The sequence below is a fragment of the Phalacrocorax aristotelis genome, chromosome 2 (genome assembly GCF_949628215.1).
Source record: "Phalacrocorax aristotelis chromosome 2, bGulAri2.1, whole genome shotgun sequence".
Classification (NCBI taxonomy): domain Eukaryota; kingdom Metazoa; phylum Chordata; class Aves; order Suliformes; family Phalacrocoracidae; genus Phalacrocorax; species Phalacrocorax aristotelis.
In genome coordinates, this window is record NC_134277.1 from 88,911,857 (window position 1) to 88,937,569 (window position 25,713).

Below are 25,713 nucleotides of genomic sequence, written 5' to 3' on the forward strand. Positions count from 1 at the left end.
GTGGAGATGGTCACGACAATTTTGCCGAGCTGTTCATATTACTCTTTTGATAAAATGTGCTAATGTTAGCGAGCCTACTCTAGTACAGCATAGACGAAATTGCAAGGGCAGCTGGGAAGTCTTCAACTGTAAGTATTCTGTATCGCATGAAGTCAAAGATCCCCAGGCAAACACAGCTAGAGACAGAAAATCTCTCAAAGGGCTAAAATCCCAGCTGAGTCTCAAATTCACTGTGCAGAAGAGAACGGGCTGTAATCTGCTAACGAAAGCAGATATAAGAGTCATTCTGGCAGCTACATCTGTCATGCTGGCTCCCCCCCGGCCTTGTTAAACCCACTCTTCCTTCTAGTCATATGTGCTTGTCTCATAGATGACAAAAATAGGCAAGTACAGACGTCAGTCATGTGAAATTTATTCCTCAGGACAGGCATCATTTCCTCATCCTACATCACAGTCCTGATGCTCCCCCAGTCTCTAGGGGAAGGCTCTCCTAACTTTGCCCAGTCCAGTGGGCAGGACTCTCCAGGGTGTGCTGCAGTCATGCAGCTGCCTCCCACATCAACCCCCGTGCTGCATGCCCATGGGAGCGGTGCTGGGGAGAATCACAGAATGGCAGGGGTTTGAAGGGACCTCTGGAGACCATCTTGTCCAAATTGCTTGAGCAGGTACATCTAAAGCAGGGGGCACAGGAATGCGTCCAGGTGGGTTTTGAATGTCTCCAGGGAAAGAGACTCCACAATCTCCCTGGGAAGCCTGTGCCGCTGCTCTGGCACCCGCACAGGAAAGAAGTTTTTTCTTATATTGAGGTGGAACTTCCTGTGCTCCAACTTGTGCCCATTGCCCCTGGTCCTGTCATTGGGCACCACTGAAGAGAGTCCAGCCCCATCCTCTTGACACCCACCCTTCAGATATTTATAAGTATTGACAAGATCCCTCCTCAGTCTTCTCTTTCCAGGCTGAACAAACCCAAGTCTCTCAGCCTTTCCTCATAAGGGAGATGCTCCAGTCCCCTGATCGTCTTGGTAGCTCTCTGCTGGACTTGCTCAAGCATTTCCACATCCTTCTTGAACAGGGGAGCCCAGAACTGGACACAGTATTCTAGATGTGGCCTCACTGGGGCAGAGTAGAGGGGGAGGATAGCCTCCCTCGACCTGCTGGCCACATTCCTTTTAATGCAGCCCAGGACACCCTTGGCTTTCTTGGCCACAAGGGCACGGCACAGTGCTGGCTCAGGGTCAACTTGCTGTCCACCAGCACTCCCAGCTCCTTCTCCACAGTGCACCCTGGCCCTGCGCTGCACAGTGTGCTCCTCACACATCCTCTCACATCGCACAGGGCAGGAGGCTGCCGGAGGGGCTGCTGTCTTGCACAGTGTTCCTAGTGTTGCAAGAGGAAAACATGTCAGGGGCTCAGTGGCATTGAGGAGACAGATGTTCCTCCTGCCCCGTAGGGATGAGCAGCACTCAGATAAGAAACTTGGCCCTTGCTAAAGCTGGTGAGCAGCTCAGACCTGGGTCTAGTGAAGAAAAAGTGGGATGCCTTCAGTGTCTGCTTGGCTCCTTTATGGCAAAAAGCCCAAAATGGAGCAGGAAGGTACCCCAGCGAGGCTGCAGGGCATGGGCCGTGCCCCAAGGCCCAGCTCAGACACTCCTCAGGCCGCCAGCCCAGGTCCCTGCCCTGGGGCTAAGGGGGCCCCTTCCCGGGTGCCAGCCCTGGGCAATCGGCTGCTGCTGGTGCCCGCCGGGCCTCGGTCCGGCGTACAGCCACCCCCGCCGCCTTTGAGAGACGGGCGGCCGCCCCGGGAGCACGATCTGGGGCGCGGCCCTTCCTCCGGGCGCTGCGGACCGCCCCCCCGCTCCCGGCTCCGCGACGGCCGCTTCCCGGCACCGTGGGGGTGCGGCGGGACCCGCGGCCTCCCGGCACCGCCGGTGCTTCCTCCCGCCGGCAGGCGGCGCCCGCTCGCCTCCGCGCTGCGGGCCCTGCCGGCTGTCGCGGCTGCCCAGAGGGGACGGAGGCCAGGCTGTGCACACCGTGCCGCCCCGGCTCCTCCTCCGGTCTTCCGCCTGGCCGGGGCTACCGCGGCCCCTCCCCAGGCTAGGAAGGCTCGAACAGGCCGCCGGGCAAGATGGTGCCGCAGCCCCACCATCCTCCGCGGCGGGAGCGCCCTCAATAAACATGGCGCCGGCCCGGCCCCGCCCCGCTATCAGGTGGCCTCGGCGGCCGCCCCGCTATGGCGGCGCCGTGCGCGGTCTGGCTCGGGGACACGGTAAGGCGGCGGGGGCTTCGGCGGGGAGGGGGGTGAGGAATGGCGGTGCGCCCTGACCCGTGTCCCGCCGGCAGGTGGATCGGGTGCCGTGCCCCTACGACGTCCATCACCGCGTCCCCCGGGCGTCGTTGGAGAGGCATGCCGCGTCGTGCCGCCTTCGCAAGATGGGCTACTCCGCCGAGGAGGAGGTGGGCGCCCGGGCCGGTCCCGGGTGGGTTACCGGGGGCGGGGGTGACGCGGGGCTGGCGCTGCTGGCCCGGGGCTGCCGCTTGCCCGGCCGAGCGGGCGGCGGCGGCCTGAGGGGGGGGAGTGGGGTGGGGGTCCCCGCCGGCCGGGGGCGGCCCCGGGGCCTTGGCTGAGCCTCTTGGTCCCGCAGGCCGAGATGTACGACTCCAGCTTTTTCTACGAAAACCTGAAGGTTCCCACCGTCGCCATGGGTGAGCGGCAGCGGGGCTTTGCTTGAGGGGGGCAGCGGGGGCTGAGGGAGGACCCGAGATGGGGGGACCCCGGGGTGGGGCAGAGGTTGAGGGGGCGGGGGGAGATCTCCAGGGGGGCAGAGTCCAGGTCCTTGCGGTAGCACCCCCCGCTGCTTTGCCAGCCATAACTTCTCCAAGGCTTCTTAGAAAAACTTTGTGTTTCCATCAGTAGGTTTATTTTCTCACCATTGTGCTTTGCCTTAATTTATCATCGTTATGCATCTGTCACCGTGTAATTCTGTTCTGTAGGTCACTTGGGTGTTTTCATCATAAAATGCAAGGAGGGTCCCTTTTTTTTCCCTTCTTAGGTTATTTTCTAGGTTTTTCCAGTGCTCACCTCTATCAAGTACTAGAAGCGTGTTAAAACATATGCTTAGCAGGAGGAAAAAATGGCCCTAGAGTTTGGGGGTATAGTAATGGTACAGAACAGAATCACAATATACATATATTTCTTTTTTCATATCCCTATAACCTGAAAAATCCCTTTTTTCCCCGCCTCTGCTCAGTTCAAATATGGAATAGATTAAAATGATCCTTTTAGATCAGCCTCTCCCTTATGCATAAATAAAACTACAATGTTCTATAACATACCGTAAGTCTTATAATAGAGGTTGGGGTATAAAGACTAATCCTACCAAATGCTTGATGTAAAAGTCCTGTGATATTTTTGTCTTCTCTGTCTGCAGATAAAGATCTACAGTTTCACATTGTTAAGCAAGCTAGAGCTCAAAGTGTGAGAGAAGGTGCCGGCTACAGCGAAGGTGAGTAGCAAGCAGATACTGAGACAGCTTTATCCGCTCTTACGTGAGAGCTGCTCGTGTCTCCCCCCTTGCAGCTTCCTTTGTTCTACTTGTGAACCGCTGTGAGGAATTTTTTTGATTTATTTTTAATATTCCTTCTCTTGTATATTTTGGAGTATAACTACTTTATCTACTCAGGACAACAAGATAAGAGAATTTGAGTCTGTTGTGCTCACACCTCTAGTTCTCTTCAGGACTGGAAAATCAACACTGAGAAATTCACAAGTTTCTTAAAGCGCTAGTCCTTCACTTCCCATCCCACCACCTACACTTTACTTTCTGCTTGTGTTTTCTGATGCTATCCTTCTGCTCGCTGTGGCCCAAACTCTTCTAACGCTGCCTCCAGCCTTGTTCTTCATGTAATATTTTGTTTAAGGATTAATTGCTAGACATAAGCTGTATATGCTTGCCCATCACTCCTGAGATCAAAACCCAAGCAACGTGTATTGTTGTTTTGGATTGTTCCAAGACTGTGCTAAGAAGCTGTATAAGAAATATGCTGACACTTCTGCAAATATGATGTTGTCTTTTGCCACTGCCCTCAACTCCTCAGTTCCTTTACGTTTCATTTTTCAGTGGGTCTTGGGACCAGTCTTGGGACCAGGTTGAGACTGAGCTATGCTTCTCTTTTAGCATTCAGACCAAGACAGAGTAGAAAAGTAGAGTTACCTATAGAAACCACTGTAGAACTGCAGCATATGGTTTGGAAATTACTGCAACACCTGAAAAGCACAGCATTTACTGACTGTAGTCCTTTGGTTTGGTAAATGTGTGCGTGCAGAAGGAAAAGTGCATTTGTTCTGCTTTCCTAAGGGTCAAATACAGCAGCGCTTGCTCAGGCATAGTTTTTTATGTTGTCTTTGTTTCTCCGGCATAGCAAGTGGAGCCTTAACAGTTACTTGGGAAGGAGCTTTCATGTGATGGGCACTGTGTTTGGAGCACATCGGGTGCATTTTCTCTGGAGGGAAGTGATAACTCATTAATTTGACACAAGCACGTCCGAGCAGAGAGGAAACGGATAAACCCTTTATCAAGTGGTGCATTGCAAAGATATATCAGTGAGCCACTAGATGCCAGTGCTTGCTGTCCTGTTTTCACTGCAAGCTTGCATTTCTCTGAAGATAACACTAAATCTGTATTGGGGTGGTTTTCATTGTGGCATCTTTGTTGTAAGATTTACTGCTTGAAATTGTTTAATTTGAAGTCTCTGGCAACAGAAACAAATGGAAAGCATTTTTCATTGTAAATTTCCTTTTGACTAGCTGTGTCAAATGAAATAATTTTCTTTGTTTTTTAAAAATATTCTAACCCTATTTATAATATTATAGCTAGATCATAGGATAGGAAAGCTGGTCTTAATCACAAGTTGTGAAGTTCTTGTAAAATCACATAACTATTAGGGCACTTCTGTGGGCTTCTGTGACCCTGTAGGAACAGTGCATTCTAAAAATAAAATTCTAGTGTTCATGTTTAAATCTGTTAGTTCGCATTAGAAAAATTCTGGTTTAGGCTCAGAGTACAGTAGTGAGATCTTGTATTTTAGGTTTGTTAATGTAGAGTTATTGTGACTCCTCTTCCTCTTCTGTGGTGTCTTTAGTGAAAGCAGGATGTGAAAGATTGCCTGGCTTCCTGTTAGCACTGCAAAACCTAGAGAAGCAGTAGCTTTGCCTTCTTATGTGTTGGCTGTTGTCTGCCTGGAGACGTACGTCTGTGTTGGATTGTGCCTTGCAGGAAGGAGGTTGCATCGTGGGGAGCAGGATTAGGGAGGCCAGGTCAATGGTTGCTGGGCACTCGAATGCTCTTGAGTAAAATGCTTTTCTGCAGGCAGTATCCTGGAATACTGCATCCTGTGTCTGTAGGGAAGTCGCTTTGCTGATGTTGCAATGGATTGACAATCGATTTATTGTTTGTTTGGAAGAAGTGAGTTTTAACTGGGGAATGGGAAGAGCCAGTACTGGGCTGATCACTCAGGGAAAGAAGAATGTGCAGGCAGTGTGTTTGTTTTCGTAACCTCACAGTTAGTTATCTGAACTAACCTGGGGCATCTTAAAAGTGCCTTTGTAGCCCTTTTAGCTATGAATGCCTGTGGCAGTCTGCCAGAAAAGCTCTGTAGAGAAAGTGATAGTGCAAGTGAGACCGGCACAGTGCCCAGTTGTCTACTCTCCTAGAAGCTGCCATTCCTGTTGGCAGAACAACAGGTATTTCGCAGCTGGTACTTTACAGAAAACTTCAGGAGTCAGACAAACTCACAAGTTAGAATTGCAGCCTCCCCTCTCTTGCTTTGGCTTGTAAGCCAAGAGCTGAAATTGATGGGATGGTACAGCGTGTCCTTTTGATCTAATCTAGTACGTTCCCTTCAAAGCATATGAAAACCTGTAACTAACAGCATAAGCAGCCAAGAGAGGTTATCCACCTCTGTAGGGCTGGGGCGGGGACTCGGCCTTTTTTTTTTTTTCCCCTTTTGAGCAATTTCTTTGAAATTAAGAAGGATGAAACTTCTTACAGATACATAGGGGAAGGGTGAAAACAGCATGGGTGTTTTCTGCATTGTTTGTTGAGCTTCTCGGTGTTTTCTTGCATAATTATGCTATTTCACTAAAAACAGCTGTCTGTTCAACCTCCAGGATCCTACTCATTGCTGCCTGTAGAAGTTCCTCAAAATCACAAGCGTTTCACCTGTGACCTGACTCAAGCTGATCGCCTTGCTCTTTATGATTATGTTGTTGAGGAAACAAAGAAACAGAGGTCTAGATCCCAGATCACGGAAAATGACAGTGACCTCTTTGTGGATTTAGCAGCAAAAATCACCCAAGGTTAGAAGAACAGTCTGTTGTTGAATTTATGGCTCAGAACTTTCACTTTGTGTCATTAGATGGGTTTTGTTGAAAGCCAAACATAATTGCTTGTGCTATTTTTATTGTGAAAAGCGTACTGTTCTTAAAAGCCGCAACGAAGACCTGGCATCAGAAAACACTAGTTTGCTATCGTTTATGATTATTTCCCTCTGAGGAAGCCTGGGTACTCTGCTCTTGGCACACATATTGGGTGTATCTTAGTGGATGGATCTTTTGGCTTTGCTGCAACTGACTTCAGGTTCCTTAATGTTGCCAACTTACTGCGCAGCTTGGAACAGTATTTGCTATAAGAGATGATGAGATTAAAGATCGCTTAAGAGTAAAAGTTGAGCAAGAAAGGTTGGCAGTTGTCCGATGGGGCTCTTGAGCAATATATAAATGGGTGTGTTGGACCAAGGCCTCTCATCCTTGTTGAGTCCTGCCAGTTTGTAACTGTACCAAGCGCAACATAAGCATCTGTGTTATCCTGTGGGCCCTGCTGTGCCTAGGAGGTAGGAGACAGTGTTTGTCATCTGCACAGGTAAACGTCTTACATGCTCTGGCTTTCTCACTCTTTGTGTCTTACTGTAATACTGGCTTTGAAAACAAGGCCTGTATTTTGTAGGTGTTTGGCCAAATCACAGGGCCCTATATTGATTTGGATCACTGTCAAGAGACTGAGATCATGTAACAACACCTGATTGGTGGCTTTTTAATCTTGTGTAAACAGGTAGCAAGATGGCTGGATAGGAAGCTTGTGCTAAATTCATAATAGTTACTAAATACTGGAGAAACTTATGTTTTATGTTTCAGACTTAGTACTGAGGCACCAGACGTTCATACCTGCAGGTGCTAACGTCCTGCTAATGACCATTTGTTTTACTTCCAATTTTTTGCTAGATGATAGTCAGAAAGGTCCAAAGTCCCATCTTGAAATTCTGGCTGAAATGCGAGACTACAAAAGGCGGCGGCAGTCGTATAGGGCTAAGAATGTTCATATAACAAAGAAGTCTTACACTGAGGTGAGTATCTGAGGAGAAAGCTATGATTTTGTGCTAAAGAAATGTGCTTATATCAGCATTAGCAATGGTATACCCTTTCAGACAGGGAAAATGTCTCTTTTTCCACTGCCTTATTAAAATTGCAAACTACAGAGGAATCTTCTTCTCATTTTGGTTTGTTGCAGCAAGCTACAAGTAACAAGAGTGTTTCTGACTATTAAATTTTGAATGTGCAAATAGCAGTAAGATATAGTTTAGCATCTGTTGTAAAATTATGCTACTAAATTAATGCTGAAATGCCTATTTCTGCAAATGAGACTTACCATCAGAGCACCTGATGTGTAGGTTTTGGGGGAATTTTTTGTTGATATGTGTATCTTCTGCTGTCCAGTTGCTTATTCAGGCCACTACCATGACATACTGCCTTATTTTGTTGTTTTTAATATGCCTTCATCTCCAGGTGATTCGGGATGTGATTGGTGTGCATATGGAAGAACTCAGCAGTCACTGGCAGGAGGAGAATAGGTTGGATAATGCAGACACATGTGAAGGAGGGAAGTCAAAATCTTCAGGAAGGTACGTCACAGCTGGCAAATTCATAGCTTGACAGCCTGTAATGTTATCCTATTACCTCTTTTTAATAGCATATAATAACCTTGGCTGATGAAACAAAGAGTTTATTTTATACTAATCCTGTTAACCTCTTGCTTGAGAAGCTCTGTCTGCATGAAGGATGGGGAAAAATGAATTATTAACTTTCTTTCAGGGGTAAACAGGTAAGTTGCAAGTGATCCAGGTGAACAGGTAGGTTCTAGTGGAGCTGGGGAATGAATATTGCTCCTTCTGTGTCCAGGTGCATAGGTATGTCAGGTGGGGACAGAACAAAACTTGAAAGTACACAATTTCTTCCCCTTCCCTACCACATGACAGGAAATGCTATGGTAGATAAAATATATAAAATACCTCAGAAAAAAGGTTTTCATAACTTACTAAATAGGGGGACCCTTTGCAGTTCTTATCACCGCAAATGCTGCGGTGCTAACGGGGAGTGTATTTTATGTGTCAGGCAACACTGCACACTCTCCCAAACATTTGTCACTGAAATAAAAATGGAATAATGACCTAGCGATAGTCTATTTGTGCTTCTTCAGGAGATCTTTGAAATGAAAACGTTATTGAAACAAACTAAAAAGTGCCACTCGAGGTGTGTGTTTTCAGCATCAAAAGGATGGTGAACAACGAGGCCATACAGGAGATCGGGCTTGCTGGGTTCTCCAACTGTAGGTGGCAGGTGGTTGAAGAATTAAGGATTTTAAGCAAAACAGAGCGAAACCCTTCTACTGCCTCCTGTTTCATGAGCAGAGGTGGTGAGAGTGAGGGGCAGTATTCATAAGAAATAACTGGATTAAATACATACTGAGATGTGCACATGTAAGAGCATGGACTTCGGGCCTCTTTTGGGAGGTACTGTACTAGGGAGATAGAGAGGCTTCATAAAAGATATATCCTCTGTCTTACACCGTTATTAGGTGATTATATTACAAAACTGATACTGAAAACAATAGTGACTGTGAAACTGTTTTTATTGACTAAAATTAATAACTTTTTTTCAGAAGGGAAGACAGGCGTTCAGCTTCAGTGGAGTCACGGCAGTCAGGAGGAAGCTATAAAGATACCGAACGCACCAGACATAGGAGAGAGACCAGCAGGAGTCCAAATAAACGGAAAAGGAGTCACGAAAGAGGCAAAGACAGAGATTCTTGGAGAAAAAGAGAGAGGTGAGCAAAAACAGTGGCAGCTGACTCCTGCTTCTGAGTCAGGCAGCTGCAGCCATTGGCTATGGGACTTAGTGCAGACAATTAGAATATCTAGTCCAGTTAAAGCTGGGCTAATCTCATGTATCGTATAACAAGCCAGCGGCATGAGGCTACTAATACTAAACAGAATTTGCTGTGAGATCATAAACTATGAACCTGACTTCAGAATTTACTCTCACATCTGAAAGGTGACACTTACAACAGCAAGCTACAGGATTAGTGCAGTACTGTTGCAGGGTATTTTAATTCTTGATCAACATATTGCCCATTTAACCAGTTAAGTGTACTTGTCCTGCCTGATTTCTGCTCTAGTTTGCACTGGGACTTAATCTGATTATTTTTTTTCACTAATAATCATAGACTCATTTAGGTTGGAAAGACCTTTAAGATCATTGAGTCAAACCGTAAACCTAATGCTGCCAAGCCTACCACTAAACCATGTCCCTAAGCACCCCACCTGCACACCTTTTAAATACCTCCAGGGGTGGTGACTCAACCCTTCCCTGGGCAGCCTGTTCCAGTGCCTGACAACCCTTTCAGTGAAGACTTTTTCTTAATATCCAATCTCAACATCCCCTGGTGCAGCTTGAGGCCATTTCCTCTTGTCCTATCACTTTTTACTTGGGAGAAGAGACCAACCCCCACCTCACTACAGCCTGCTTTCAGGTAGTTGTAGAGAGTGAAAAGGTCTCCCCTCAGTCTCCTCTTCTGCAGGCTAAACAAGCCCATTCCCTCAACCTCTTCTCATAAGACCTGCTCTCCAGACCCTTCACCAGCTTTATCCTTCTCTGGACACACTCCAGCACCTCAATGTCCTTCTTGTAGTGAGGGGCCCAAAACTGCACACAGTACTTGAGGTGCGGCCTCACCAGTGCCGAGTACAGGGGCACTGTCACCTCCCTGCTCCTGCTGGCCACACTATTCCTGATACAAGCCAGGATGGGCACACGGCTGGCTCATGTTCAGCTGTATATATGTATATACATAAAATCATTTGACTAGGTTTTCCGTGGTAGATGCTGAAAAGCAATGCTGTTTGGTCTTCAGTAGTTTGGGACATATATTTAGGCAAAAGAAAACAAATCTAGGCCACACCTTGTAGTACTGTCAACAAGGGCATGCTTGCATCTGCAAGCCCATAGGTATGCGGGACCTGTGTCTGAGCAAAGACTTAGGCTGTTGTGCAGAAGAGCTGCTGCACTGTCCCTAGTGTGTGGGGAAGAAGTGCTATAGATAACTGCATGGATGGGAATGCAGCTTATATCAAAGCTGGCTTCATTACACAGTGATGCCATTTTCCTAAACTAATTGCCACTATGGCAGTACGTGACAAGACTTTGATTACAACAGCATGGGAAATAAACTGTCTTAAAGTTGTTTACTTTCTTTCCTTAGAAGAGGACGTGATTACATTTAATGAGAGCTTTCCATTTTCCAGGTCTGTCTTTTTTTTCTCTTCAGATTCTGTCAGTCTGAGCCTAACAGCACACACAATGTTTGTGTTTTTGTTTCAGGGATGAAGACAAATATCACAACCATAAAAGAAGAAAGTAGAAACAAGAACCTGATTATTTTGTTTGTCAGCTGTTCAAAAAATTCCTTGGAGAGGAACTATCATTACTGCTGTTGTGCCAGGGACAGTAACACTGTGTACTTAACATTGGTGTTGCCTCACAGCTGTGCTTGGAGACAAAAATGAAATAGCGTTAAGGTTTGTCAGGATGGAAGCAGTATATATCAGAAAACCTCTAAGTGTGTAACGCTAATGTATCTATTAATAAATGATATTGAGATCTCATCTATTTGAGTTTAGTCTGACAAGGCTGAAGGATGAAATCTGTGAGAGGCTGTACTAATTCACCTTCCTGGCCCAGAGTTAGTGGATGTAGAAGAGAGCTAATGCCTGGGAGTCTAGGATCAATTACAAGTGAAAAGGCATGAAGAGAGCCCCTCTCTTACCCTCCCACCTGACATTGTTGCCTCTGGGAGCAGTGTTCCAGAGAGAGCACTTATGGCCTAGTTATAGCATGTACTAGACATGAGAGGGCAGATTTCAGAGTTCTCCAACAGGCTAAAATATCTTCAACTGCAGCTAGCAGTAAAACCACACTAACAGGAAAGTTACTGTTCCCAAGCTCATGCTCAAAGAAATTTAGGATCAGTGTCATCTGGCAAAGATGATAAGAATAGAGCTCTCCGTAGAAAGTAGTGCAGAGGCACCAAGGACGCTTGTAGCATTATCGATTGCCATTTTCAAACACTGGGTGCATACCCATTTCGCCCTGAAAATAACAAGGAGGAGTTCCCATCCTGTAGGCTAACGTTAGTGATAGAGGTTAATAAAACAAAGACTTAAGACAAGCAGGTACATAGTAAGGGTGTGCAGGAAGACTCCACTTAACTTCAGTGGTATTTTTATTATACCAATTTCTAGTCCTGTTAATTCCTCACACAACCTGCTACAGCACAGTCAGTCATTGGCAGCCAAGCTTGTTACTTCACAAAGTAAGCAACTGTAAAAGAACAAGGTTGCAGACCTATCTTTCCTACAGTACTTTCTCTGTTTGATCAAGGTGCCAGAGAGGGCGCCGCATACGCTCCTGCTTTTGGCCTCTGGTGCTGCACTCTCTCCAGTTTTACTGTAGCCACTAGTATCCTGACTTTTGTCTCAATTGTTTCTGCAGTTAAGTACGATTATCTGTCACTAAATACTTAGTCTAGTTCTGATGATTTAGATTTCTTTACTGACTACAGCTGTTGAACTCAAAACCAAACTGAACTAGGTGTCAGGCATTTCCTTACCTATGTGACAAACACTTTTACTGTCAGAAAACAAGATCTATTTTAAAACAGATCTTTAATTAGAAAAGTCCATCTAAGAATTGAAAAGGATATGTAAGTTCTGAAAGGGTGCTAGTTAGAGAGAAGACAATGTGGAATCATTGCTACCCTTTCTTGAGTTGATGTTTCTTCCAGCAGCTCAGCCACAGCATTCTTCATGTTGAAGAAGTCTTGGTAAAACTGTTCATTTACTAGAGCTTGTTTGTTTGGACATGGTGGTCATGTGACAAGCTGTATCTGTGTAAGAGTCAAAAAAGGTTAGAGCTATCCAGAAGCATAATGAGAAATGCACCAATTACAGCCATCCAATCTTCTCTAAATTGAATTTTGTGTTTTACTTTTCTTACAATCACTTATGAAGTTTAGGTGGGAAGATCCATAACAAAATACATTTTACGCAACGTAAGCAAAGGAGTGAGGGTATTGCTCCCGAGGTGTGAGCACCAGCATCTGGGAGGCAGGAGAACAGTATAACCACTATTCGATAGCCCCTCAGTGGATGTTAATTTCAAGAGTGGGATAAAGAAAAGGAAGTGCCAGAGAAGAGGATCATCTTGTATTGTAACGTGCAAATAACAGTCCTCTGCACAGAAATTATTTTCTTGTGCATATTTATTCCTTTTTGCTTGTTGTTTTTTTTTTTTTCCCCTCTCACCTGGTGCTGGAAAGTTGGCTTGATCAAAACAGGGTTGAGGGCTGGGTCAGAAAGTTTCTGAGCAGCACCATGCCATTTTGTTGTTCGCTGGAAAAGAATAAGCCATATGTTTTAGAACACTTTAATGTGGTAAATTCCAGTGTGTTGGATGAGATACAATTGAGGGTTATCTTAATTGCAAATGAGTGGTGTGATTAAAAAGTGATTCTTACTAAAAATTGTCAGTCTGGTAACTGTAATGACAAAAATCAGTTCATTTGTGTGGTTGTGCGTTTTTGAGCTCCCGTGGGTGTGGTAGCAATCTAAGAAAGACCAATTCCCGATAGATGGTAGGAAGGGTCAGTATCTGTCTGCAAACCTGCCATGTAGGCAGCACTTGGAGGACAAGCCTGTTACAGGTCTTCAAAAATTGGTTAAAGTGCATTTTCTGTGACCTATGTGCGACTATGGATAAAATGAGTGGGAGCTTATCACAGAGCTGGATTGAAGACACTGTCATTTTCCTAATGCTAATCCCATGCTAATTCTAGCAGGAATATATGCAGTATCCTGATGAATCCCTTACTCCATCTGCTAAAAAGTTACGGGGTTTTGACACTGAATTTTGTGGGCACAAGACTTCATGTAATCAAACCAAGTCTATTAGAGATGAGATTTTTCACCCGTAGCAGTTAGCAGGAGTTAGGCGCAGTTAGCAGGAGTTAGGCCTAGTAGAGCAGAGCTGTTCGCACAAGCCTATGAATTTTAAGTTTTTGCTGCTGTTGACAAAAATATGATCAACTGTCTGCCTAAAGCAACAGAATAGCGTTGGTGTGCTCAAGAAAAGAGGTAGCCAAACTATGTGAATACCCCGTTGGTCATCAGGAAGCGCAGATGTCCAGAAGTATTCAGAATAAGCAAGCTGTGAGCACCAACGATGGTGACAGCGCATCAGAAAATGGCAGTGCACTCCGAATGGCCTGATCATCAGCAGGGTATTCTCTACCCAGTCCTGTAAGAAGGACACCTAATAATATCGGGAGAAACCATCATTTGGTAACAAACTACTGGATGAAGCCAAGGGTTGAGAACAGGGTTGCCTCTTTGTTATGCAGCAAGCCAAAGATTAGGCAACAGCACAGAAAAGCCCTGAACACAGCTGCCGCTGACAGCAAAACGGATAGCCACACGGTGCGGTTTTGCTTAATCTTCAACCTAAACGTCGCCTGCTGTGAAGAACCACGTCAGTTCATGGCTTACTGACAAGACTGATACCAAACTCTAAAGCCAACCCCAGAGCAAGCAGAAAGAGAAACACGACAGACTAGAAATGTACCCAACCACCCCAACTTGGTACAAAGAGCAAAACAGGATGAACTATTCAGGTGAGACTATGTCCTGCCTTTGTCCTTTATATCCACTGAAGGCAACAAACACTAAGACCATTCCAGGAAGGACAATTTAGCAGAGCTAATACTACAAAAACAGAAGAGTCAAACCATGTAAGACCAAGTATAAGCTAAATATTTCCCCAACAAAATGTCTAGGGAGAAGTATTCAGAAGAAACATGACAGAAACTTCAGACTTCGTGTGGGGAGTCCCAGTTTCTCTCTCATTTACTCTCTATGTTAAATCAAAAGAGCAGCCCGTAAGATGCTGCCAGTTCCAGAACCAGTAACGTGCAGATGATACAAACCTGTATATGATTGCTTCCTACAGGGAAAATTATACCACCAGGTAGTGACTCCAATATTTCAAAGAAAGATGGATAAATAATAATTTCTCATTTAACAGTTCAAACACTGATGTCGACCCCTTAACGAAAAATAACTGGGTACACTTTCAATACAACCTTGGTCAACCTTTACTTCTGTCACTGTGGCTATGCCCAAAGTAAAGACATGATTCACCTAAAATTGAAGCTTTGTGGAGAACCCAGAGTCGACCCATACATTCAAATTCTGTGCATGGATTTTTACTTACGCTTGCTCTTTAATTCCGTGGAGGAATGCTTCAGTTTTCTCCTCTGGTATCTCTCCATCGATACTGGCCAAATAGGAGTAGAGGAACGAGAATGTTTCGAAGGGAACACGAGCTGCTCCGCCTTCTGGGTCCCTTGTTAAGATTTCGCAGGCGTGTTTCATTGAACTCAGTAAGGACTGTAGGGGGTTCAGACAAGAAAGGAAAGGAATGGTATCAGAGCCAGGAACATCCTTTGCATACCGTGACAAACTCGGCACTGCAAGCCACTGGAAGTGAGAGTAAAGGGGACAAAGGCTTTATTATCATCACCCAGCTTTCAACCCCAAGTCTACCCTCCAGTGCAGGTCCAGTGGTGGAAACAACAATAAAGTTCTAGTAGAAACAGGAGTAAAAATTACCAGAATCCCATGAGGTTTTAAGATTGCACAGGGTAGTCTGAGCCTTATCAACCAATATGGCCAAATTGCTGTATCCTGTATCCTGCTACTGTAAAAGCTCAAACATCACTGTGTGTGTGTGTGTGGTGTGTATGTATATATATGTATGTGTTTCCTATCTCAATGGATCTAAAGGAATTCTCAGCAGCAGTTAAGACAGACAAATCTACAAAACCCAGAAAATTCTTATGGTTTTGATGATTTTTATTATGACATAGTATGATATTAATTTTTAGGAATGTTGATATTTACTGTTTTCCCTATTTGTATGCGAGTTCCATTTTAGTAGTTAGTAGAAAAAGCACTGAGTCAAAGCCAAGTGAGGTCCAAGTTCCCTTTAGAGCAAACATGCCTCAAAGTATTTGTTCCAAATATACTTTAAAAAAAATTCCTTTATTCAGAACAATGCCTATAATCCAGTGCCCTGTGCATGCTGAGCTATACGAGGAAACGCATGGAAAAATCCAGCATTGAGCTTCATTGAGTCAGAGACTGGTTGGATGCCATTAAAACAGAAACAAGCAAACAAAAACCAAAAAACACCCCACACAGGCCTTTTTAAAGCCAAGTAGTAATATTTTTGCTATAACTTTTTCAAAATTTATCCTTACCTCTTCATTAATAAGCAAGCAATGACTTTGTAAAAAATAAGTCTTTCCTAACAGTAGAACACCAACGTTTAAAATAAATGCAGTATCTGTTCAAGATCTAGAACACAGGCCAGAGAAGTGCCATTTTATAACCCCTTAACAGTGTTACTTCATGTAGTTCCTCCCCCGGGGAGGCCTCTGTGGGGAAGGAGAGGCAGCTGCCTCCGTGATGGCAGACTCCACCCTCTGCAGGTTGCCACCGCTCGACTGCCGTTCCCACTCCCGCCACTCCAAGCTGCCACTCGCTCGCTCTCACAGCGCAGCAACGTTATTCACGTCCGTCTCCCCACCCATCACCGACAGTTTAGCAGGCTACTTGCGTGGTCACTTCTCCAAGGCTGTAAATATACATCAGTGCTTTTACAGAAATTTCAGAATCTGACTATAGTGTTTTTAAGCAGCTCATACTTGTCCACTCTTGTATCTCACCTGTGACCCTATTCGACAATGAACACAACTTAGAGCTGCAGGAAAATGGATGTAATTGTGTGCATCTTCCTCTCTGGTTTAGGAAACTTAAGTTTAGGTTTCAATATGTAGAGCAGATATCAAGTCATTCACTTAATATCTGAAAGGATGGATAGATGGAGGTAAATTTAGACTGCCTAGCTGCATCAGAGTGCTGTTTCTGACAGTGTTTTTGATTTTTTTTTTTAAATAAGTACTTTTTTAATATGAAGAACCCAAACTACAAAATTATACTGGGAGGGGGATTGGAATCAAGAAATATACAGAAATGAATAAACAAATAAATACACATATACACGATTGCATCGCCAGGCCATGTTAACATTCAGGGCTTCCAGCTATTGCAACGTTCTTAAAATATTATTTAACGTGTATTTTCTTTTTAGTACCCCTTCTTCCCCACTGTAGAAGTCATTAAAAATATTATACTTCATAAGAACATCAGCTTAGTGCATTTTATAATCTCTCATTCTGTTGAAATGCCCTGCTGAGGTTTTATTACTGACATTAAAAGAATTAAATGTACATTTAGTAACATTAACTGCTTCTGTGAAAATTTAATTGACTGCACAATCAATTAAAAATTGATGTTTTAATTTCTCCCTCCAGTTCTCCTCCATGGACATTTACACTGATGCCATAAGCATCATTCCTCTATCATCCTCCCCCTCGTGGTCCAAGCTCCCTGTGGACATGCTTGCTCTTCTACTGCCATCCCAGTAAACTGAGGACTTGGCCCTCTTCCTGGTTAAGCTCCCCTGACCAAAAGCTGATGTGGAGCAGAAGTAAACATGCAAGCCACTTTGACAGCTGCTGCAAAAGCCATCACCATTCCCCAAACTCCATTTGCGTTCATTGTTCTATAGTCTACCTCATATACAATCATATATGACTGCATTTGGATACGGGGCTCCTGCTGTGAACATACCCCACCAAGCACGCTGCACCCAAGTGCGAGAACCTTCATCCATTCCACCTCCTCGCCGAAGTCATCCAGCTGCAGGATAGCTTTCAGTTGCTCCTCTGGCAAGCATAAGTGCTTCCATTTTTCCTTCAGTTCTGCAACTTTCACTGTGCCTTTGGGAGAAAGCTTTAAACAAAATCATGGTACCGCAATGTGAACTCCAAAAACCAGAACGAAGCTAGGGACACAGTCCCTCCCCAAAATACATAAAATACTTGACAGTCAGTCTCCCCAGCCATCCCCAACACATCAGTGTTCCTCGACAGCATTGTGCATTTGTTAAAGGCCAGTTTGTACCTGTTTGTGCAAGATTTTAAGGAGTCCTAGGGTCAAACCAGCATCTGTTTTCTCTGTCGCTAAAGGCATTTCAATCCTCTCCTTCACAGGAAGGGTCTCGCCTTTTGACAATGCTGAAAAATACCTAAGCAAATGGGAAGAGCAACACACTTCAGTGACCGTGGCCATTACAAGCTGCACAGAAGTAAACACTCTTACAGTTCGGTGAATGCATCCGCACGCTCCTGTGCAGGAGCAGCAGCACTCGGCAAGCCTCCTGCCCGCCCGACTCCCAGCGCCCTGTGCCCAGATGCCACCCTTCTTTTTAGAGAAAGCCACAATCTTTAGACTTCACACACTCCATGTTATGATGGTCTAATGATTCTTAAGGCATTTAACTTACTTTGTGCATGACATACTCAGCCCTTCTCGGCAAAGACAGAGAGGGATTTATTAACATCCAAGTGGGCTTGCAAACCAAAGCGCAGGCGTTTCCCATTTGACTGACGAGGACCTTAGGGCTGATTCTTTTAACATTCCTCTCACACCCTATGTGAAAAGCACAACTGGCTATTTATGCTGCAACTCTCTTGTCAGTGTTTCTGCCATTTCTGTCCACTCAAAAAAAAAATTTAAGACTAGAGTAGAAAGGGAATTAGATGCACATCCTGTTAATTATAAGGCTACCATCACCTTAAGAGCAACCACCTCCGCCAGAACTGACCAGCAATCTGAACTGTGCAAAAAAAGTTTTCATTCAGTCAATAGCAGGTCTAACTTCACTCGTTTCTTCACTCGGCCTCCCCTCATCCGCCCTGATCACCCACGTCCATGCCCAGGCTATCCCACACTGTGCAAATACTTGTCAAAATGCACAGCAAGCAACACGGCAGAACTGAACTAGTGTGGCTGTATAGAAATAGGCGCGTGGTATGTACGTACGTGTAACGCCTAGGCTGTTTCTCAGCTGGATCTGTTTCCCTATCTGATTATTCACAGGGACAAGCGCTACACCACCAACAGCACGTGTGAAACCACAGCCTTGTTCTGCTTCGCCTGGCTTCCAGGCCCAGACATTGCTCTGCCCCAGGTGCTCTCGCACCAGAGCGTATTCCAGAAAGGGGTGTGTGATCAGCAGCCGCCATGTACCCATCTGCGGGGGCTCCTCCAGCTGAGGTAGTACTATCTTTAACTTTAATCTTAAGCAGAGGTCAGGGTCTGGCTGGCAGCGTGGCCACGGCAGCGCCGTGCTGCCCCTGCTCTCAGCAGCCCCACGTCCCAGCAGGCTCAAGCTAGCTTGGGGCAAGCTCCCTGCGCACCCACCGCCCGGAGGCACGCTGCAGCCCACCTCCATCAGGTTCCTAAGAAATGCCATGCTGTTCTAATATGTTCCCTGCTTCCTTTCCCCAACACTGCAGCTGTAGTGATTCAGTTTCCTGTGTTTTTTTTTTTTTCTTTTTAATGGACTAGCCAGACTCCAGCCTGGTTTTATTAACAGCCTCCCCTCCCTCATATACACAGCATGGACTTTTTAAATCCCCCCAGTTGAGAACATCTCAGAGATACCTTTCAAGAGCTTGTCCACACAAACTGTAGAACAGGAAATAAGACAGTGAGTGGTTGAGGTGAAAGGAAAAAAAAAAAAGAAGAATCATTTAAATATCTTAAACCAACTTTATGATGAGGGATTTATTATGTGGACTATCACCTAGAAGTCACAACTTTTTAGGCTTTTTTTCCTATTTCAGTAACATCAACAGAGATTCCTTAATTTTGTTCCTGGAAACAACAACAACAACAACGATGACACCTAGGCAGGCTTAAGAATTAGAAAGATATTTCTAGGTTTCCTTTAAATTCCAGGAATTGAATTAAGTCTCACAGGAGAGGAAAAAAACCAGAACATTTGATCTTTTAAGGTCTTAAAGGACCTCTTTGGTCTTAAACGGCAGAGCAATTAACAAGAACAAAAAAATTAAGATGCATTCTTCTATCTGGAAATCAAACTATTCCAGAAATACAACAGTCCTAAACCTCAATGAAACTGAAAATAAGTCAAATACTATACTATTTTTAAAAGGCTCACATGCCGCATTAATGCACAGAGGTGCATATGCAATATACAGGCTGGTTTAATATTCAAGCCAGCTCCACTGCACAATAAACAGGAGCAGCAAGGTTTGTGCTGCATCGTTATGTGAACATCCTACTTACGCAGCTGCCCACTGCAAAACATCATGAGGCTGAGTCCTAATAGCAGCTTTGGTGAATTGCTTCAGGATATCGGGTAGCTCAGGGGGGATTTTGATCTGCTGAGCGCAGAACATGGTTTCCGGAAGAGGCATGGTCCGTTCGTGTTCGGTGACACGGACCTGGAAGAAATAATAATAAAACAGTGCTTCACGGAAGCAGAATGTGAATGAAAAACTGTGCGTGCATATGGTGGGGATCAATGCTTATACCCAAACTCCTTCCTGTCCTACTTGACTGCTGGGAGTACTGGAAAACTGTCACACTCGGACAAGCACTGCAAGTCTCTAAACACCTTAAACTTGATTGCAACACCACGTGAAAGACTGAAGCTTGGACACCAACCACATCTCTGGGTAAGGAGTACTACTATTTTAACAGGTATCTTTAGATAGTTTTAAACTGATTTTTCTCCTCAAACCTACCACAATACGATTTTGTAAAACAGGTAGTCCACGCAAATCACACCACTCGTGCCAAGGTGAAAGCTTGCTACGGTGACAACTCGCTACTGCAAGCCAAGTGGAGTCTTGTCATTTTTGTATAGAAGCTAGAGTATGCAGATTGCCAAGTTCCTACTATGTTTACGTATTCAAAAACCACTGTAGCAAAAAGTTACTAATTTGTGCTCCTGGCAGACTTTACATCAAAAAGTTAGAGTGACAAAAAAATACAGAAGTATGCTGCAATTACACATCGCACTTTGCTCATACAGCTCTACAGGTAGGTTTGTCTTATTCAGGTTGTAACTTCCTTGCTGCAAGGAATCCTGCGTCCCAGGATCTGAAAGAAGGGACAGACGTAGGTTACTGTATGGTCCTTATCCTGTTTGGTGGGAAATCTTTGCGCTCTCATCATTTAAAGGACCAGCAACAGTCTACTTAAGGTGATTTAGCAACAAGAGCTGAAAATGTATCAGCTAGTTGCAGAAGGGAAAGCCAGTGAGAGCAACAGCATCAAGAAAGGACTTAATGTAACAGCATCCTTTATTCCTTTAGATTTTTTTCTTTTTAATTTTTAAGATGAAAATAAGATTATCTGGCAGGTGGCTTTCTCCCCCTATCATGTGAATTTTCTTGTTCTGGGAAAAAAATTAAAAGCGATTAAGCAATGGGACTGCTGTGGCCCAAATTAAACGATACTCAGAACTTAATTTCTGGAGAAACACAGACAGGATACAGTGTCTTCATTACTCCAACGCAGCAAATTTGCATCGGTGACAGAGTTCAGTGCATGCATTTAGTTACTACATTGGTCACACACTTTCAGTAATGATTCAAAACAGCTCTGGCCAAGGGACTGAAGTTGAAGGCAAAAAGTTGGAGATTTCAGGGTAAGGTAGAGAAAAAATAAACCTCGAGGAAGGAATATGCATGTATGTGCAATACCCCTTGAGAAGCAGTCAAAGAAAATTATAAAAAAAAAAACTAATCTGAAAAGAAAAAAGTAGAGAGGAAAGAAAGGCGTGAGACCTGCTTTTCTACAGCAAGCCATTAACCACAGAAGGGCCGAGGGTGGCAGGGGCCTCCGGAGGCCACCGGGTCCAGCCCCGCTCAAGCAGGGCCACTCCAGCCGGCTGCCGAGACCCACGTCCAGAGGGGTTTTGAATGTCTCCGAGGAGGGAGGCTCCACACACCCCCGGGCAACCTGGGCCACCCTCACAGCGAGAAAGCGATTCCTGATGTTCGGAGGGAGCCTCCCGCACGCACCCGCACCTGACGGGCAAAGAAAAGGCAGCCGGGTCGGCTGGCCGGCCTTCGCGACTTGCCGCCACCGGGCCGCAGCCGCGCCGGCCCTTTGTGCTCCCACACGGGTCACCTCATCTCCCACCTCCTCTTCGCTCTTATTTTCTGTTTTTCCGTCCGCGCATCCAAAACCAGACCCAGGGGCTCCAGGCACGAAGCTAAACCCAAGAGCTACGTGCCTGCAGACGACGGGTACCGTCCCCCGCTTCTGGGGGCCGCAGCCCACCGGCCCGGCCTGCGGGAGGGGCTCGCCCGCCCGGCTGCACCGCCCCGGCTCCCGCTTCGACGACGGGGGGCACAAACCGCACCCAGCCACCCCCGGGAGACCGTCCCCGGGCGAGCTGCGGCCGGGGCAGGGGGGACCCGACCGCCGCCTCACGGCGCCGGCCGGCGGGCAGCGCCCCCGGGGACCCCCGCCCGCCACCCCCACCCCGCCGCCACGCCAGCACCCGGCCGGGCCGTCCCCTAGCGGCCTCCCCGGCACTGCCCGCCCGCCTCGCCCCCTCGGGGCGGCGGGAGGCCCGGGCCGGGCGCCTCACCTGCCCCCGGCCGCGGCCCCGCTGCCCGGGAAACGCGGGGGGGCCGGGGCGGGGCGGGCTGCAGGCCCGCCTGCTGCTGCACGGGGGAGGGAGGGGGGTGCTGCCTACGGTGTTTAAAATGCAAGAGCAACACCTGGTTTGTACACACTTCTGAGAAGACCCAGAGCACCGCAAGGCTAAAGAGTCCGGGGCGGGCTGGGTGGGGGCTCGCCGCAGCCCCCGGCCCCGCTGTCCTCCCGATCCCGACGCCCGTTTGTTGGCGGCATTGGTGCAGCACGCACGGCCGTCGGGGCCTTGGTTCTGTCATACCTCCCTTCCAAGCCTGGATGAGACGCAAGCAAACACTGCCTGAGCTGCAAAATAGACGTTCCTTAAAATTCCTGTTACTCACAGCAGCTGCTGTTTCAAACAGCAGCCCGGCTGGCCACTGCAGCCCAGTGAGCAGGAGCACCACTGCTGGAGTCACCCTCCCAGGTCCTGGAGATTCAGTACAGGCATACCGCTGCTGGCTGCTCCCACCACGGCCAGCGCAGCCAGTGCCAGCTGCTTCTCAGCACCTGCTGCTCCAAGTCTGGCCCCGCACCGGCTGACAAGGAAGTGTAGGCCACTCTGGAGCAGAGAGGAGCCAAAGCACCCGCTCCATGCCAAAATCTTGGAGAAGGACTACGAGACCTCTGCTCTTCCCACTGCAGATAAAAACAGCACCCAAGGTAACCTGAACAGCATCCTCGGTAAAGACACTAGTGCATCTCCTGTCTTCATTATAAAGCAGTGCCCCTCCTGTTCCTTCTAACGTGGACTGTAAGTAGCCAGAGCACTCAAATGAACTTGATAATAGCATTATTCGCTTCAGAAAGCCTTCACAAGCCCTTGCTCCAAAGAAACTTAGGTGCTGCACGCATGAAACAGGCCAAACCATTAGCAAAAAAGAACACAATCTTATTTGAAGCCAGCCCTTCTTGATCCACATTATGTCCCCACTGATGAACATGGAAGGCCATGCAGGACAAAGATAGTGTCTCTGGAAAAAAACACACACATTTTAACATTGGTTTAATTTTGTCATAAAACATGCGTACCCTGCATAGACTACAGGCCAAGTACTGGGCCTCAAAATACTTTGGAGATTCCTACAGCTGCAAGAAAACAGCAAACTTCTAACATACGACTTATCTGTTCTTTTAAGTGGGTGGACACTTTAAAACGATCAAGAACACTATGGCAAAAAACTAACTGTAGCAAACATTGTCCTGCAGGGGTTTACAGAATGGAATTAAATTAATTTCACAATGCAGTTTTTCAAAGGTGTCTAGGGATAACAAGTAAACAGTAGAAGTTTCACATTTGCCATGATCCGCAGTCCTCAGACACACTTGGAACTATCCTAAAAGATGCTCAAACAGTAAATGTCACACCCTCACTTCTTCTGGCTATTTGGTCCAGTGCAGCAAAATCATGCATAGAGCTGCCAGACCATATTATGGGACATGGCAGCATCTAAGTGGAAAGATTTTCTATGAGTATTTCATGAAAATCTCTGTATTCTTAAAACTCATTCTTCTATATGACTTGCAAACTGTTGGAAAAAGCTAAAGGCTAAAAACTTTCATGCAAGAATGAAAAATAATTGCAAAATAAGAGACCAATCAATTGCACGCTGCTCCGCAACATGCTTAATCTATAAAGGCATGGCTAAATTAATCTTTGTATAAATGCTTACGTGTAACAACAATGAACAAGACATACTGCATCAAGTAATGGGAAACACTCTGCGGATATGCTTGTTGATCTTTGCAGGAAGTGGAGCGTGGGCACTGCTCTCCTCTCTCCTTTGCCCCTGAATGGCCAGAAATCAGCACACATTTTACTGCGGGTGGGGGAAAAGCAAAAAACCAGCAGTTACATGATTTATGATCATCCTTACTCTACAGTCTCCTGATTTATAAGCAGAACCAGATGTACTGCACATTTTTGTCTCATTAATCCTGTGTTAACACAAAGTATGTGCGTAATTACTCATGTTTTAAGTTTGGCATATTGGGATATCGAGTCCTTTTTAAAAAGGCATTTATACTTCAGGGAACTAATATTTTTTAGCTAGAAGTAGCATGCTTTTCACATGTGATTACACTAAAACATCTGCTTCAAGATTACTGTAATTCATGGATATAGAAGACGACTAAGACAGTATAACAAATAATAGAGTGGAATAACCTCAGAGATAGTTGATGAGTAAAATTACGATCAACAGGGAGGTGAGGGAAGGTGGCTTCAGCTTCAAGGGTTGGTGGTGTTGCTAATTACAGGCAGGTTAATGCAACGTTGTTTAAGGAAACTCAGGATTACGCAGGTTGACCCAACAGCCACACTACTTACAAATCCCCTTCAATAAGGAAGAAAAAGGGATCTCAGAAAGGCACAGTGAGAAGGACATTGATGGGTCAAATGTTGAGAATTTTGGCCCAAAGCTGTAGAAAGCAGTAAGGCTTGAACAATTTAGGTTAAGAAAAAACTGATCAAACTCTGACAACACCGGCAGTAAATATACAAGTGTAGCCTCAGTGAAAGAAGTAACTCAGATTCTTCCTTGACACGGAGGACTTCCCCCCCCCCCCGCATTTTACCAATTAAGAGCATTTAAAGTGTATCCGCTGCTTAGAAATTCTGCTGCTGCTTCCTGCTTCCACAGCTCCTGGTCACAACTAGCCTAAATATCCCATGAACGCTCCTTCATAATGCAGCAGTAATTTTAGATTCAGCACATTCCTTACCGAACCCAGCCCAGCCCCTTGCACAACTTGCACCTGCAGAACAAGGTGCACCAATGTAGACCTTCACTCTCGATGTTCTGATACATCCATTCTATTCAATACACAGAATGAGCTTTGCAGAGATCTTCATTTTTGTAAGCAACAAGGAAGTCAGTTCTCTCTAGGTAAAACCAGTCTCATTTTCCTCCTTGAAAGCCAAGCAAGGCCAGATAAATCAGACAAGTAAGGTTAAGTGCCCCTGCCTCCCCCGCCCCCCCCCCCCGATGTCAGACAACTCCAGATATGCTTGATTTCTCCTTATACAGGGGGAGGAAACAAAAAGCACCCGTGCAGCTTTGGCATTAGCCACTACTCAGCACGTAAAGCAAATAAGCAGCAAACTGATGTGCAGAGTTGTGAAATAACCTTGTAATTTCTTCATTCCTCAGTATTATATGGAATTCAAAACATTCCGTTTATTTTGGAATAGTACTTGACCTCTGGAAATACCATCTTCTAAAAATTTCCACGATTGAGTAACTTTGATTTCAGCACATTGTTTCTCAATTTATGGTGACTTCTAAGCAAAGAAGTTAAAACCACAGGCATCGCTTTTCTGGAATAATCATAGATTTAATAAAACTGCTAATAACTATGCAGTTCTTCAGTTCTGGTTACTCTAGTTCAGAACTGAAATAACAGAGTAAGAGAGCTGTAACTTACCGTTACACTTTGTAAAAGTTGTTTCCTTATCTGTTTCAGAGGACAGCTTTTTTTTTTTTTTTTGGCATCCTGACCTTCATTATACTACCAAGATTCAGTTCTCTGTTTAATGTTTATCTGTATCCTCATTTCTGCCAAGAACCCCACTCATTGCTTGGGCTGCACAGTGCCCGATGACAAGACAGGCAGAACAGAAACACTGACCCCCCCTCAAAGGATTTCTAGTCTAAACCAACAGACAGGCAGTGGAGTACGAAG

At 45.6% G+C, this 25,713-nt stretch overlaps 2 protein-coding genes across 6 annotated transcripts; one reads left to right on the forward strand and one right to left on the reverse strand.

Moving 5' to 3' along the window:
• The first annotated feature begins 1,940 nt into the window (after positions 1–1,940).
• SNRNP48 (small nuclear ribonucleoprotein U11/U12 subunit 48) lies at positions 1,941–10,992 on the forward strand. 2 transcript variants are annotated; one of them, XM_075084276.1, is made up of 9 exons: positions 1,941–2,266; positions 2,341–2,454; positions 2,643–2,703; positions 3,429–3,503; positions 6,167–6,355; positions 7,277–7,398; positions 7,838–7,953; positions 8,991–9,155; positions 10,709–10,992. In XM_075084276.1, the coding sequence occupies exons 1-9, from the start codon at positions 2,231–2,233 to the stop codon at positions 10,746–10,748; spliced, it is 918 nt and encodes a 305-aa protein (XP_074940377.1). In that variant the 5' UTR covers positions 1,941–2,230; the 3' UTR covers positions 10,749–10,992. The 2 variants fall into 2 exon arrangements, with proteins under 2 accessions (XP_074940377.1, XP_074940378.1); XM_075084277.1 differs by having other exon boundaries at positions 1,958–2,266; positions 8,994–9,155.
• Positions 10,993–12,034: 1,042 nt separating this feature from the next.
• Positions 12,035–22,038, reverse strand: ROPN1L (rhophilin associated tail protein 1 like). Of its 4 annotated transcripts, none has more exons than XM_075084278.1 (8): positions 21,983–22,038; positions 19,663–19,820; positions 19,015–19,038; positions 17,470–17,593; positions 17,137–17,298; positions 14,654–14,829; positions 12,691–12,777; positions 12,035–12,272 (listed from the first exon to the last, which is right to left on the reverse strand). In XM_075084278.1, the coding sequence occupies exons 2-7, from the start codon at positions 19,791–19,793 to the stop codon at positions 12,714–12,716; spliced, it is 681 nt and encodes a 226-aa protein (XP_074940379.1). In that variant the 5' UTR covers positions 19,794–19,820; positions 21,983–22,038; the 3' UTR covers positions 12,035–12,272; positions 12,691–12,713. The 4 variants fall into 4 exon arrangements, with proteins under 4 accessions (XP_074940379.1, XP_074940381.1, XP_074940382.1 ...); XM_075084280.1 differs by lacking the exon at positions 21,983–22,038 and adding an exon at positions 21,623–21,849; XM_075084281.1 differs by lacking the exon at positions 21,983–22,038 and adding an exon at positions 21,529–21,550.
• Between the last annotated feature and the right edge of the window lie 3,675 nt (positions 22,039–25,713).

Coding starts and splice junctions, on each gene's coding strand:
- SNRNP48 (XM_075084276.1), top strand. CDS start 2,231: ATGGCGGCGCCGTGCGCGGTCTGGCTCGGGGACACG. Junction 2,267..2,340: donor CGGTCTGGCTCGGGGACACG/GTAAGGCGGCGG, acceptor TCCCGCCGGCAG/GTGGATCGGGTGCCGTGCCC. Junction 3,504..6,166: donor AGGTGCCGGCTACAGCGAAG/GTGAGTAGCAAG, acceptor TTCAACCTCCAG/GATCCTACTCATTGCTGCCT.
- ROPN1L (XM_075084278.1), bottom strand. CDS start 19,793: ATGCCTCTTCCGGAAACCATGTTCTGCGCTCAGCAGATCAAAATCCCC. Junction 14,830..17,136: donor GGTGCAGCGTGCTTGGTGGG/GTATGTTCACAG, acceptor AACCCCCTACAG/TCCTTACTGAGTTCAATGAA. Junction 12,778..14,653: donor CACGGAATTAAAGAGCAAGC/GTAAGTAAAAAT, acceptor ATTCTTTTCCAG/CGAACAACAAAATGGCATGG.